This window comes from Calliopsis andreniformis, chromosome 5, assembly GCF_051401765.1.
Source record: "Calliopsis andreniformis isolate RMS-2024a chromosome 5, iyCalAndr_principal, whole genome shotgun sequence".
In the NCBI taxonomy this organism is placed as follows: Eukaryota; Metazoa; Arthropoda; class Insecta; order Hymenoptera; family Andrenidae; genus Calliopsis; species Calliopsis andreniformis.
The window spans coordinates 7,107,382-7,121,872 of record NC_135066.1 but is presented as its reverse complement, the minus strand read 5'-3'; the positions used below and the strand labels follow the sequence as shown (position 1 = coordinate 7,121,872).

The following is a 14,491-nucleotide window of genomic DNA, read 5'->3' as shown; positions in this document are numbered from 1 at the left end:
TCTAGTTGCAATAAACTTTCAAAGAAGCCATGAATAACTTAAATCTCCAATTAAGCGTAACCTCTTCACGTGAAGATTTTAAAAACAGAACTGAAAGTAGCCGAGACGTTCGTCATATTGTACACTGTTACGTGAATAAATATTTCGTCTTTATTTCAGAAAGACATCCCTCCGCTCGTTTAGGTACATTATATCTTACAGTATGGTAATACGAATATGATTGCACGTTACGGTAAGAGGATCATTCGGACTAGTTATCGTTAAAGCTATGTAACACGCAGACTATGCACGCACACAAAATATAGTGATTCCTGAATCTATAGAAGACCCCATGGATCCGGAGCAATACTCGTTATTATTTATCTTACGCGTTATAATACTCATTCTGGCGGACAGTCAAAACGGCCCGTCCCTTAGGATCGGTTACAAAAAATAATTGTGTATGTGTGTATATATATATATATATATATGTATATATGCACGTATGTATATAATATATATATATAACTCTTCTTTTTTCCTCTTTTAAGCTAAACACCTTGGCTGCGAAATCGAGTAGCTTGCTTCCACGAAATCGACTGACTCGCTCTACCCGATAGATTTATCTAACGGACTTGTTATTGGCACATACGCTGTTTCTTTGGACCGCTGTTACAATCGAAAACTTAGTCAGAAACTCACAAACGCGATGCGGCGCGTTGGTTTTCACGCTCGGCTACGTTCGTGCTGTGAAAAAGTAAATGTATGCTGCAACGACCCCCGTACAGCTTTCAGGGAATCGTTTAAACTGTTTAAATCGTGATTCCACGCTCAATCACCGATCCTCTTTACCAAGTACTGAATGTAGCTGTTAACGGTTCTAAGAGCAGGCTATTTACGGACTTTTAGCTTTCAACTCGTTTCTTCTCAGTCTGGAGTTCACTTTTTGTATGAAAAGTTTAACTTCATTGTAACTTCATTGTAATATTTAACAGATAATATAAATTAATACGTTCTAAATAATAAATAAGTTAAATATAAATATATAATGATCGTTATTTTAAAAATAAGGTTCGTATGATTTATCTTGAAAGAGATTAAATTCGTGAAACTTATTGATCTCGGCATCGAGGAGTAAAGAGATTAAAAATAGGATAGGCTCGATAGGAAACAAATTACGATTCCGATACAGCTTGAAGTTTTACCTTATCAAAGCAAAATTAAAGTTTTCCTTGCGACTGGATAACTAAAAATTCCCTGTTTATTTAAAATTCGTTAGAGAAAAGTTCCAATAAATAGATTTCATTATACAAATAAAAATTTAACACTTCCATTCAATCTCAGCTCTTTTTCCAAACAGCACTAACGAAGTCGATTCACGTGATCCATAGACATCATAAAAGAAGTACGATCTGAAAACGACAGATAGTTCGAAGAAAAGGAAAATGCGTTTGCAAGCTGTCGTGACCCGTAGAGATCGATTAAAACGTAACTTTCACCGAACACTGTTTCTACCCGTTTCTCGCCTCGTCCAATACGGCTATAGTTGTAAACAAACTAGAGACTCTTTCGTAAATTACATATCTTAAAATTAAGTGCGTCAATGATAGCTTGCTGCGCTTCGAAGGAGATCCGTTTAATCCTTAAATATCGGAGATTGAATTAACATGCGTGTGAAAGGACACGCGTGAGAACGTTTAACGATGTGCTCTGATTTTATCTGACAATAATCAATTTTATATATGTGAAAAATGTAATTAAAGTTTGAAGTACTTGTCGCGGTGGAATGATACGTTCATATCGAGATACCTTTTTAATACTTGACGACTATCGTTTGAAATATTACCTTAACTCATTAAGCCACAAAGTTGCGTAAACGTATCGTTTCATTCACTATTTTGTGTAATGAATTTACATGATTGAATTCTGTTTTTTCATGTTTTTTTCATGTTACTGTAATCCTCGCATTACTGATCCGAAGCCAGAGTCATTTCTGACTCACAACGGCGAGTTACCAGTGACTCCGGAATCGTATTGCAAGGGTAAACCTTGAATTTATAAACACCTTAATTAAACACAATCTGTGTTTCATTAAAATACATTGCATTAACTAAAATATTACGTCACGCGTGGCTTTTAACAAAATTATAACACCGCAATGCGCAATGAAGGACGCAGTGCTTTCCTCTGCCATGTGAAATAGACCAAACTTTAATTACACTTATCTCATACTTGCAACTTAATATTGATAATAATATTCCACGTAAACAATTACTGTGACACGTTTATAATTATTGCGAGGTAAAACGACATAAGTCATATGCTTTTATTCTTGAAAGGATAGCGTTTAAAGTTTTGAACATCAACTCTATATTTTAAACTATTTAGTGTTTCACTATATATATTCTTACTTTTAAAGAATAAAGTTCATTTATTTCATTTTCCGTCTACTAAACATACAAATTGGATATTTTAAACTTCAATCAAGGCTCAAATTTAACTTTGATGGAAACGTGACTTATGTCATATTGCTTTACAATTATAGATATGTATATCACTTATAGGCAAAAAATTAGGATAGATTGAAACATGGTAAAGTTGGACCTCTCCCCGTGAGAACGGAACACTCAAATCATCGGTTCAGCACCATCGGACACAAAATCGCATATTTCTTATTATTGAGAATACACGACACGTAAGAAGAGATGCTCGGTAAAATTTCCTTTCTATTAAATAGAATACTTTATATTAAAAAGTTTTGTGGTTCGTAAACGTGCGACAATGTGCGAAGATTAGAAAAAGGTGCCCGCTAACGAGTTATTGGCATACCGATATTAATGTAGGATGACCAAGTCAATCGACGGTTTTGTGCGTAACTGGAGTTAGTTGAGCCCATTTATTAAAAACAGGGACGTTATCAACGTAATTGAGTGCGCGTTAAATGAATGACGTTCACTCAAAACCATTGGAGTTACAAGAAAAGTTGTTTTTGACTAAAGGTTTCTGGCAGTATCGTATACGAGAGTACGAGATACAAACTGAAACGCAGACGAATTGTCGCATTTAAATATTAAACGCGTTTCGTTCTCGGCTCTGGCCCTGCATTCGCGACGCGTTTATCCAGAACAACGAGGCTACTTCGAATAGAAAACGTCTCAAGTATAACGCGGCAAGACTCGTATCGTAGATAGCAGGTAAATTGGAAAACGGGCAGGATCAACAAGCATATAGGTACAACGTCGAATGTCTTTCTCTCTTAGACTCAATAAATACATCGTTCTCACAGAACCCTTTAAAAAAATAATACTGCGCTCGTTTTGTTAAATCGATTGCAGGAAAACCTTGGCGGGATGGAACATTTTCGACGGGAGTTTCCAGCTAACGGCTTCGCGACAGTGCTTGACGCGAATCCGTACAATAACGTGTATACAAGAATAAGCACCGTGCGGCAGTAAAGTGTTCGCGGTGCTCAGTCCAACGATTTCGATCTGTCTAATCTATGTTTACTTTCAAGATCAGAATTTGTACTGGCGTTCACGAGACGAGGACGACGCTTCTCCTCGTTCCCGTCGTTCTCCGGCAAGGAGGTCGCGCCGTCAGAAACGAAAGACCCTAATATCACATTATTGGATGGATTTGATTGAAAAGAGCTCGCACTAGCGTTAGTCGTACCTTCTACAGGGCTTACATTGCGGGATGCGCCAGTGCTTGATTCCATCGGCTCTGTATTGATAAGACCGTCGCACGAGTGAGGCAAAGTTTTCGAGAAAGCCTTCTGAACAGAATACTCTTCGTCCTTCTCTTTACCGGCGTACCTACCGGTTACTTTTAAGGATCCACCATAAACTCGACGATTCCTCGAGAACTCTGACCGTTCGAGGTCCTCCGAGGAGTTCATAGTAGACTTGGATTCATTCGCGCAAGTACCCTCGGTCTCTGACACCGAAGAGAGCCCTGCTACAACCTCCGATTCATTCTGCCTCTGCTGCTCCCCATTTTTCTCAACCCTCTCACTCATATCCTTATCCACTGTACCATACACTCTGGACGCCGATCGATCACTCGAGTGCCAGAGACTCTGTTCTCTACTGCTACCCGCTGTACACTCCATGTTCACCATCATGTACCTGTCCATGTTCGGCACTTCGAAATTCTGATTCTCCGGGTCCGAAGAGTCCGACGATTTGTCCATCGGATACGGAACATAATTGGCGGAGGTACCCTGGTACATGCGATTGAAGCTGTCCGCGGGGAGGAAAGGTTGCCCCTGGTAGTTGAAAGGAACGCACACGTTTTGCCTTATCGCTCCTGTATCTGTGACACAGTACTGCGCAAAACGCGCGAAAGGAATAGCTTCTGGGTTGTCCATCTGTCGGGGACTCACGCTTCCGTTCTGGTATTGCGGGGCTTGGTCCAAACCACCGTTCAGTCTCGCAGAAGGATTACACGCGTACGAGAAACATTGGGGCACACTCGAATTCGGCATAACGCTCGGCGATTGCACGTTGATTCTCGCGTTCGAGGGTTCCGGCGACGTCAGATTCGATATCTTACCGCGTGTTTGAGCTATCACAGTCTCATAGCTTGGAGGTGGACCGTACAATTGGTAGTACGGACAGTTCGCGTCGTTTAACACAACGCTCATGTTCTGATAATGCGTCGACGTGGTCGCGTTACCATTGTATGCAGGCACACCTCCATTCCTTTGAGGGCCTGCAAGTACAATGCATTCTTACAAATAGAATGATTAAGGAATACAGGGTGTTTCAAAACATGTGCGACATTTTTAAAGGATAGGTTCTAAACACGAAGCAATGAAAAAAAATTCAAATTCGCATACGTTTACAAAAGCATAGTTTTTTAGTTATACAGCATTTTATATTGCCTAAAATGCTGACCCATTTTACTTGCCTGCACGGTGTACTATTCTCTTTAAGGTCTTACTAGGCCCAAAGATATTCTGGTATTTTAAATGAGTGACACACAGTCATGAACTCATGAATTTCGAAGAAAGTATCACACCGTACACAATACAAAATTATGTATAACTAAAAAACTAAGCGTTTCCGGATACGCGTGCACATGAACTTTTTTCATTATCTTCGTGTCAAGAATCTAGCCTCCACAAATGTGCTACATTTCTGATACACCCTATATACGAGAATTGAGTTGCATTGCATGTTGTATTACAGTAGTACACTAATGCTCATAATTATTCGAACGGTTTCACAATTTCACGTTGACGAAAGGTGTTTCGCCCGAAATTAAGCATTAATTTGTTGAAAATACATTACATTGCAATGAAAGTATACTAGCCTTTCCACATACGTTGCAACAATACGGTATTTCTTGCTGAATTGTAAGTGATGCGAGCTCTCTGACCCTGACATGTCGGACCCCGAAGAGCATTTTGAGCCCGCGCATTGGAAGCCCTGTTTGGAATCGCCGATGCAGCCGCCCTGTACCTCCCTTGTAACCAATATCGATACCACCAGCCGCCACCAGAACACACCAGGAACATGATTATAACCAGTATCCTGTAAAGAAAGATTGTATAAATTTCCGAGTCGTGGCTTTCTAGCAAAAAAAAGTGAAAAAGCATTTAAAAGCTTTCGACTTACCAATAATACCATAAGTGATGGAAGTGGAGTCCAGGTGACACGCAACATCCAATACCGCAACAATATTCAGTTCTAGAACACCTAAAACAATTGCGTTTTTAAACAATCACTATATTATTTTATAATTTCACTAAAAAAATGTGATTAAAAAATATTTATAAAACGAGTTGCTTAATTTTAAAAATTCAAATGATAGAAGTTGAAATTTGAAACGTTATTAAATTGTGATGCAATCCCATATTATAACACGCATCCTAGACTTATAAAATAAACATAGATTTACATGTATGAAACTCACTCATAGTATTTTATTTCTCCAGGCATTTCAGGGGTACAATATTTTGCTTCTGCCTAAAAGAAGTTAGCGTTTTAAAACAGTTAGTGGACTAATAATATTTGCGGGCCCATTATGCAGATTAAAGTACTTAAGTAAGATTATTATGAAACGGCGACAGGGGGTGAATTTTCATAATACTCGAATAGATCGAATCGCAGCGTATCGATCGTCCGTGAACCCCTAAATGCAAGACGTTTAAACGATCGAACGTTTAATGTGAATATTACGCGATTAAAGTAACGAAAAAGGTCACTCTTACGTTCGATATTTGAAAGCAAAGTAATCGGACCCGAACGCAAGAGAAAGAAAACAGTTCACTCACGTATATTAAGCACTTCGACGTTCCGGCGAATATCGCCAGCTTTTTCTTCGTGTTCCTCGCCATCTCCTCGATAAATAATTTCACACTTTCACTCCTAACGAGGAAAAACGGAGCGCTCTGACAGGATGTTTTGACATAATCACCATTTCGCTCCGACTGTCATGTGCACACAACATTGCACACCACTTATTGATTTCAATTTCGGAATTTCACAATGACGTCATAGTAGTGACCAGAGTTGCCAACGTTATAAGTTGGATAAGTTGGTACCCATGAAACGTTTCAAATTCCGAAAATTTTTCAAACTTCCGAGATAAAATTCCTTATACCATTTCCAAATGAGATTGTTCATATGCCAATTTATTTAATTTCTCTAAAATCATCCTTACAATGTCCTACATTATTGTGCAGTGATAAAAGGAAAAAATAAAGTTTTATATTATTGTAAAATGTATTTGTCTTTTAAAGGTACAAAGGATATAGTTTAACATGTTATTGATATATAGTTTATTATTTTGCCATTAACAAAGAAAATTCTGCTAGTTAAACAATTCCATTAATTCAATTGCCATAACACAATTTGTAGAAAAGAATAGGTACACCTCTGCTCAAAAATTTGGAGCACGTCATGATTTCAAAAGTTTTATTTCAATAAATGTATTATTAAAAATATGTGTTATAAAACTCCACTTAATTATAGTTAAAAGTACAAATTAAAATTGTATTGTACTTATGTAGAAAAACTGCAAATTTATAAAAATATCTTTCCATTGAGGATTTTTTTTTCTCTTTTTATAATTACATAATTTAACTTTGAAATTCTGGTAATTCATTTTTTTGGAATTCAAAATAATGAAGCAGTAGACTCCCAAAACTGAATTATAGAATTCAACTGCAGAATATAATACCTCTCATTCTGCAGAAAACAGTACATTCTATGAACTACATATAATACTTTTTAATCAATATTTTTGACATACTTTCTGTTGAGATTCTAACTTCTATTCGTGTAATACTATTTAAACATACTGTATAAGTGCAAGATTTCCAATAAAAGAACTGCGTATTTAAGAAAGAATTCGTATCATTCAAGAAATAAAGGCTGCTCCAAACGTTTGAGTGGTAAAGTACAAATAAGGTTTACTATACAGAAACCTTTGTTGTTTGTACTTCTACAACATAATCTTCTGTTGTTGTTTCCTTTTTTATCGTAGAACCAACTGTATTTTCTCGTGATGTAGACATTAGTACATAAATAATCCTAAAATACTTCTTCAGGAATGGAACATAAATTCGTTGAGAACTACAGTAGACACAGATGCAAAACAGGGCCACAACAATCAGTGTTCCAAGAATGAAAATCCTGTTAATATAATTCTTTGTCAATAACATTATTTTAATAAATAATCAAGAAAAATATTAAACGCACGTTAGAAGCAAGGAATTGAAGTCCGTCTCCCTGCAGCAAGTATTGTCGCCGCAGCAATACTCCCATGACTCACATAGGCCCCAAACACAATAATGCAATGAACTCTAGAACAAAATGAACGGTTTATTATCAGTTTCGTGGAGTTCATTTACATGTGAGATATAGATTCTAGAAACCGTTCTCTTCTAAATAAAATGCATGTAAGAACCAGAATAAATCTAAGTAACCTCAATTACCATTGAGAAAATATGTAGACTGAAACTAATATTTTCACATGTCAGCTGATGCTGTCAAAACAGAACCATGAACTATATAAACATTAGATGGAACATATGATAAAACAGTTTACGAAGCGCAAAGCTACGTTTTCAATGAACGAAATCAATCTGCAGTTAATATCCTATTGGTAAAATCAAGAACTAACATTGGATACGAGACACATACTCAACAAAGAGAAACTCAGTGCTCAGTGCCGTACTTCGATTGTTCACGCATTGAAAGTGTGCAAAGTAATCAACGTTAAAAGTAAACGTTTTGTTCTCGAGACTATTTGATTTCTACAACAATTTTACGAAAATGTCACTAAGCCCAAACACAAAGCAAAAAATTGCGATTGTTTTAGACGTAAGCAAAGTTATATTTCACTGGGGATTCATTCCAGCCGTGTTATTTTTAGGTTAGAATAATTTTTTCTCAAACTTTTTAGCATTTAAAAATGTATTTATGTGACAATTATTTAAGAAGAGAATAATTTTATAAAACTAATGGAATAATTTAATTTATAGGATTTAGAAAGGGTGCTGATCCAGGCATGCCTCCACTTTCAGTTATGAAGTAAGTTGTGTAATCAACAATGATGTATTTCTTTTTAAAATATAAAATAACTCCGTGTCTCTATTTATTCTACTATAAATCCAATTTTATATTTCAGCTTACTATGGCAATAAATTGTCTACCACTATCTTATTTCATTTTCCATTGCTCACGTAACACGTGTTTCCTTATTTTTGTTAAGTTTAATGTACTTTCACTTAAGGAATTGTAATAGATCAAATTATTAGTAAGAAAATGTTACCTCAATGTTGAACCAAATAAAATGAAAATTTTATAATTACACTCCAAAGTATACATTGTCTTTTCCCTTCGTACTAAACTCTAGAAAGTAGAATATTCAATAAATAAGTAAACATATGTATATATACGTACAAAAAACGTATAAGGTAATTATTAAAAAATACAATTCCCCGAATTATAGACATAAATCCTTTGATCATTTTTCGTAGCACAAAGAAAAGAACTATTTAGTGATCATTTAAATTTTTGCACGTCAAGCTCGCAATCAGGGTATCCACACTTTAAAACAAAAAGCATTCTTCTTTCTTCCCACATTCGTTATTACGTCGTGAAATTGTAGAATTTACGTTGCCCCTTTTAGTGCAACCATTTCTAAGTCTAATACTTTCAAAGGTGGAACAATGTTATGGTAATAAGATTGTCGCTAAATAATTTCGTGAAAATATATAAGACCGAGAAAGAATAAGAATGAATAAGCTGAGGAATAGTTTGCGGAACCGTTGACGCGTTGTTTCGTTGGTAACAGTGGCGCCTAACCTGTCAGAATTAAAGCAGCAGATCGCAACCGTGGTCAGTTTTGGGCACGTAGGTACATTTTAGGTTCGCGAGTCTGCTGTGTTCGTCACCGCGGAGAGCACAGAAATAACGGAAGCAGTGAAAATTTCTCGTTGAATCGTATGTAGAACGGAGTAGCGGTGATCGTTTAAAGGTGGCCACCACATTTCCACGAGAACTCCCTTGTCCAACCCTGCCTGTTATGCGGTGGTGAACGTCGACAGGTGAGTGCGCGTTTTCTGTTTCACGATACACTTCCCTCGTTCTGCGGACGAAAAAAAAGTATCCTCTCATGGCGACGGACTACGTTGATGTTATTTCTGCCAGTTACTTTTTTGTGGATCTGCGATAGTGACGGACGGTAGTGTTGTAACACGAAGATTTGTGATGTTTCGAAGTCCCCTGACGAAAGATTCGAGCTGCTACTAACGATGCGCATCCTGATGTAACTACATCGGTATGAACCTTTCGATTACCGACTAACCTTTCCCGCACAAACGATTTTTTCATAGATATCTTTGTATTCAGTTCAGTCCATGGTCAATCTCTTTTAAACGTTCCTTTGTACACACACGCGTAAGAAATTTTCATGTGTTTTATTTATAGTTTATAAAGCACTTTTCAACAGGCTCAAGTATGTGCATAAGCAAGTAGTTGTGACATCAATATTGTGAAACTTTTGGTAGCTCATTAGAGACTGTTGAATGTAATGTACCCTACAATTGATTGCAGTCAATAACCTTGTTTCCCTTTTTTTTTTTTTTTGTTGTTGTTAAGTGTATAGAAAATAAAATGTTTCGAATGAAACAACATTGTATGTTTATTTGAACAAAATTAAAGGCACTTTTTCCTTTGTTATATGTTTAGTTTAATTTCCCAGTCTTTACCTGCTTAATTTTTATTTTATACAGGATTTACCATAACAATGATATTTGTATTTCTTCTACAGAAATTATAGTAGGAAGTAGTAACACTGACACTCACTCGACAAGCATATAGAAGTAGGATGTCAGGGCATAGAGGCGGTGGAGGAGCTGGGGGTCACCAAGGAGGCCCATCAGGCCTCAGACAAATAGATTTAGATCAAATTTGGGGAGATCTCCGTGAGGGTATTGAACAAGTTTATAACAGACAGTGTATGTCTAAACCAAGATATATAGAATTATACACGTATCCTTTACAATGATAAGAAGATAATGGTTCAAAAATTATTGTCAATGATCTAGTAATTTTCTTAATGTACTACATAATTCATCAGACATGTATATAATTATTGTACGAGTGTTCATCAACAAATTAATAGAACATCGACCAAAAGCAAAAAAGGACAAATTTCTCAAGGAGGTGCACAGTTAGTTGGTTTGGAATTATATAGACGTCTACGTGACTTTCTTAGAAATTATCTTATTAGCTTATTGAAAGTGAGTATAATTCTACTAATTATGATAAATCATTAATATAATGCTGAAAAAGAATAGTTAATTTAATGATGTTTAATGTAGCATGGAATTGATTTGATGGATGAAGATGTACTACAATTCTACACAAGGCAATGGGAAGAGTATCAATTTAGTAGTAAAGTTTTGAATGGTGTATGTTCATATATAAACCGTCATTGGGTACGCAGAGAATGTGAAGAGGGTAGAAAAGGAATTTATGAAATTTATCAATTAGCCTTGGTTACGTGGAGAGATAACTTATTCAGGCGTTTAAACAGACAAGTAAGTTATTCGAATTTATGTCTGCATTTGAACATAATATACAAGTGAAACCAACATGCAAATATGTTTCAGGTTACTAATGCAGTGCTTAAATTAATTGAACGAGAACGTAATGGAGAAACAATAAACACACGTTTAGTCAGTGGTGTAATTAATTGTTATGTAGAATTGGGTTTAAATGAGGAAGATCCTGGTGCTAAAGGTCTGAATCTTACAGTTTATAAAGATTCGTTTGAGAATGTCTTCCTTGAAGATACAGAAAGGTTTTACACTCGTGAAAGTTCAGAATTCCTCCGGCAAAATCCCGTGACAGAGTATATGAAAAAGGTTGTGTATCAAAATCTTGACTATTCTCGAATATTTTCAAAATAAAGTACTTATACTTATTACTTTGTTACAGGCGGAACAAAGATTATTGGAAGAACGAAAACGAGTTCAAGTTTATTTACATCAAACAACTTATGAAAGATTGGCTAAAACATGTGAAAGAGTGTTAATTGAAAAACATTTAGATATATTTCATTCTGAATTCCAAAATCTTTTGGATGCTGATAAAAATATAGATCTAGGTCGTATGTATCAATTAGTAGCAAGGATACCAAATGGTCTTGGAGAATTGCGAAATTTATTAGAGGGTCACATAGCTAACCAAGGTCTTGCAGCTATTGATAAATATGGTGATTCTGCAGCTAATGTACGTTCTGCATTAATTTATAATTAATTGTATCAACAATTCTTTAAATTTTTTCTTCCTTTGTACAGGATCCAAAAGTGTATGTAAACACAATTTTGGAGGTCCATAAGAAATATAATGCTTTAGTTCTTGTTGCATTTAATAACGATAGCGGTTTTGTGGCAGCTCTTGATAAGGCTTGTGGAAGATTTATTAACAGCAATTCAGTAACTAGAGCTGCAAATAGCAGCAGTAAATCACCAGAATTACTAGCAAAATATTGTGATTTGTTGCTGAAAAAAAGTAGTAAAAATCCTGAGGAAGCAGAACTTGAAGATACCCTTAATCAAGTTGTAAGTATAAGTTATTTAAAGGAATAAAAATCAAATTCAATAAAGGTATAACATATCTGGGTACTGATTCTAGATGGTAGTATTTAAATATATTGAAGACAAAGATGTATTTCAAAAATTCTATAGCAAAATGTTGGCAAAACGATTGGTGCAACATATGTCTGCTAGTGATGATGCAGAGGCTTCTATGATCTCTAAATTAAAACAGGCTTGTGGTTTTGAGTATACTTCAAAACTACAACGAATGTTCCAGGTACTGTATTGTGCTATAATATTATTTTTATGAAATTTACATTAATTACATTTTACACTCTTCTTTCTTTATAGGCAGTTATATTCATACCCTTTATTAATATCTGTTAAAAATATATAACATTATAATTGTAGCAGTCTGTCCACAGGATATTGGAGTGTCCAAGGACCTAAATGAGCAATTCAGAAGACATTTAACAAAGTCTGCAGAACCACTGGATATAGACTTCAGTATACAAGTACTATCTTCTGGCTCATGGCCGTTTCAACAATCTTTTACTTTTTCATTGCCAACAGAAGTAAGCTTAGTCATCAAACGATTTACTTCACATTCAAATAGAATAGACATATTTAACTAAACATGATATTTGTATATTGCAGTTAGAACGATCTGTACATAGGTTCACGACTTTCTACAGTTCGCGACATAGCGGAAGAAAGTTGAATTGGTTATATAATATGTCTAAAGGAGAATTACATACAAATTGTTTTAAAAACAGGTACTAATGTACTTGAAAAACAACTTTTTCCTTTTACAACAGTGTAATTTTTTAGTAAATTTCCATAATTCAATTATAGATATACGTTACAAGCATCTACTTTTCAAATGGCTGTTTTATTACAATACAATGGTTCCACAGTATGGACAATACAGCAATTATATGATGCTACGCAAATAAAAATGGATTTTTTGCTTCAGGTAACATATCAATACTTAAAAAGTATTTACTGTAGTCTAGTAAAAATAAATTATAAATAATTTCAATATTATAGGTAATTCAAATACTTCTGAAGGCTAAACTATTAACAGCAGCTACAGATGATGATGAAGCTGAATTAACACCATTATCAACAGTGGAACTTTTCACGGGATATAAAAAGTATGCCCAATTAGTTACATACGAAATTTATTTCATTTATAATTATATTAACACTAAAAAAATTAATTTTACAACAGCAAGAAATTGAGGGTAAATATTAATATACCGATGAAAACAGAATTAAAAGTCGAACAAGAAACAACGCATAAGCATATAGAAGAAGATAGGAAACTTTTGATTCAGGCAGCAATTGTTAGGATTATGAAAATGAGAAAAATGTTGAAACATCAGCAGTTGGTAGCTGAAGTGTTAAATCAATTAAGCTCTAGGTTCAAACCAAGAGTACACGTTATTAAGGTAAGTATAGTTGATTTTTTTTATTTTTTGTAACTTGGTACTTTCGAGATTTCCTTAAAACGATAAAAAGTCACAAAATTACAAAGTGTACGTTTATTCGTAATAATGCGTGTTATGTTAACTGATATGTTAACTAAAAATGTGTAACAAGAACGATGGACGAAGAGAGTTTCACCTTAACACAGGATGATTCTGCTCTTTCAGAAATGTATAGATATTTTAATTGAGAAAGAATATCTGGAGCGCACAGAGGGTCAAAAGGACACATATAGCTACCTGGCATGATCAAGTTGATCTAGGACAACGATACAGCACCAACTATATACGCGAAAGAAAGATGACACGCCACTCTCATTGCTACATACCGTCACAATATTTATTTAAGTCTCATATTTTGAATCTCGTATACTTTCCTTGTACATGGATGCCCTTGTATCATGTTGTCCTTTTGGTCGCATTTAGAGTCTGGTTTTTATAATATGTTAATAAAATCCTTTCATAGTCAAAATGCTAGGTGTGTTACTGTCTGTGCCGCCTTTGACATAAATTGCGGTGCTACTTTTTTGGATATGTCGGGTTACATGATGAGAAATACAAAAATATAATTTTAAAATACTGAAAACTACATTTTTAAATTCCAAGTTGATTTTTAAAACGAGATAAAATAAGAGACTAATCGTGACAACAGCAAAATGAGAAATACTCTGTGAATAGACTATTAAAGAAAAAAAAAGTTCAGGGTACATCGTAAGTCACATTAATTAATAACAATAAAAAGCTGGAGAAATTCATACGATTCCTTGCTTTTTTGAATAGTGTAAAGCACATTGTTCAAGTATCTCTTTTCTGAATATGTAATATATAAGAAAGAAATGTAATTTCACTAGTTATTTGTATTATAGATTAATACAAACACATCGTAAATTCGAGTAAGCACATAGATAGTAATGCATTTTAGCAATTATAAAGTTCTATTAGTGGTCACGTGTATAAGGAA

At 35.0% G+C, this 14,491-nt stretch overlaps 4 protein-coding genes across 6 annotated transcripts; 2 read left to right on the top strand and 2 right to left on the bottom strand.

Annotated features, from left to right (window-relative positions):
• Positions 1-580: 580 nt before the first annotated feature.
• On the bottom strand, positions 581-6,393 carry LOC143179363 (uncharacterized). 2 transcript variants are annotated; one of them, XM_076378554.1, is made up of 5 exons: positions 6,260-6,393; positions 5,899-5,951; positions 5,601-5,681; positions 5,296-5,516; positions 581-4,692 (listed from the first exon to the last, which is right to left on the bottom strand). In XM_076378554.1, the coding sequence occupies exons 1-5, from the start codon at positions 6,320-6,322 to the stop codon at positions 3,449-3,451; spliced, it is 1,662 nt and encodes a 553-aa protein (XP_076234669.1). In that variant the 5' UTR covers positions 6,323-6,393; the 3' UTR covers positions 581-3,448. The 2 variants fall into 2 exon arrangements, with proteins under 2 accessions (XP_076234669.1, XP_076234670.1); XM_076378555.1 differs by lacking the exon at positions 5,899-5,951 and having other exon boundaries at positions 6,260-6,313.
• Positions 6,394-6,725: 332 nt separating this feature from the next.
• On the bottom strand, positions 6,726-8,076 carry LOC143179523 (uncharacterized). The gene is made up of 3 exons (XM_076378816.1): positions 7,925-8,076; positions 7,689-7,792; positions 6,726-7,622 (listed from the first exon to the last, which is right to left on the bottom strand). The coding sequence occupies exons 1-3, from the start codon at positions 7,925-7,927 to the stop codon at positions 7,403-7,405; spliced, it is 327 nt and encodes a 108-aa protein (XP_076234931.1). The 5' UTR covers positions 7,928-8,076; the 3' UTR covers positions 6,726-7,402.
• Positions 8,077-8,146: 70 nt separating this feature from the next.
• Tom7 (translocase of outer membrane 7) lies at positions 8,147-8,804 on the top strand. Its single transcript, XM_076378818.1, has 3 exons — positions 8,147-8,364; positions 8,474-8,522; positions 8,620-8,804. The coding sequence occupies exons 1-3, from the start codon at positions 8,265-8,267 to the stop codon at positions 8,633-8,635; spliced, it is 165 nt and encodes a 54-aa protein (XP_076234933.1). The 5' UTR covers positions 8,147-8,264; the 3' UTR covers positions 8,636-8,804.
• Positions 8,805-9,115: 311 nt separating this feature from the next.
• Cul1 (cullin 1) lies at positions 9,116-13,836 on the top strand. 2 transcript variants are annotated; one of them, XM_076378808.1, is made up of 14 exons: positions 9,116-9,541; positions 10,267-10,487; positions 10,576-10,738; positions 10,820-11,038; positions 11,111-11,365; positions 11,439-11,732; positions 11,801-12,064; positions 12,138-12,317; positions 12,466-12,615; positions 12,698-12,816; positions 12,896-13,016; positions 13,091-13,197; positions 13,275-13,494; positions 13,699-13,836. In XM_076378808.1, the coding sequence occupies exons 2-14, from the start codon at positions 10,324-10,326 to the stop codon at positions 13,777-13,779; spliced, it is 2,337 nt and encodes a 778-aa protein (XP_076234923.1). In that variant the 5' UTR covers positions 9,116-9,541; positions 10,267-10,323; the 3' UTR covers positions 13,780-13,836. The 2 variants fall into 2 exon arrangements, with proteins under 2 accessions (XP_076234923.1, XP_076234924.1); XM_076378809.1 differs by lacking the exon at positions 9,116-9,541 and adding an exon at positions 9,654-9,774.
• The last annotated feature ends 655 nt before the right edge of the window (positions 13,837-14,491 follow it).

Excerpts from the sequence above, each read along its gene's own strand:
- Tom7 (XM_076378818.1), top strand. The coding sequence starts at position 8,265 with ATGTCACTAAGCCCAAACACAAAGCAAAAAATTGCGATTGTTTTAGAC. Across the intron at positions 8,365-8,473 it reads TCCAGCCGTGTTATTTTTAG|GATTTAGAAAGGGTGCTGAT; the intron begins GTTAGAATAATT and ends TTTAATTTATAG.
- LOC143179523 (XM_076378816.1), bottom strand. Across the intron at positions 7,623-7,688 it reads TTCAATTCCTTGCTTCTAAC|GATTTTCATTCTTGGAACAC; the intron begins GTGCGTTTAATA and ends TTATATTAACAG.
- Cul1 (XM_076378808.1), top strand. The coding sequence starts at position 10,324 with ATGTCAGGGCATAGAGGCGGTGGAGGAGCTGGGGGTCACCAAGGAGGC. Across the intron at positions 10,488-10,575 it reads AGATATATAGAATTATACAC|ACATGTATATAATTATTGTA; the intron begins GTATCCTTTACA and ends ATAATTCATCAG. Across the intron at positions 10,739-10,819 it reads ATCTTATTAGCTTATTGAAA|CATGGAATTGATTTGATGGA; the intron begins GTGAGTATAATT and ends TGTTTAATGTAG.
- LOC143179363 (XM_076378554.1), bottom strand. The coding sequence starts at position 6,322 with ATGGCGAGGAACACGAAGAAAAAGCTGGCGATATTCGCCGGAACGTCG. Across the intron at positions 5,952-6,259 it reads CGTCGAAGTGCTTAATATAC|GCAGAAGCAAAATATTGTAC; the intron begins GTGAGTGAACTG and ends AACTTCTTTTAG. Across the intron at positions 4,693-5,295 it reads GTTGCAACGTATGTGGAAAG|GCCCTCAAAGGAATGGAGGT; the intron begins GCTAGTATACTT and ends TTGTACTTGCAG.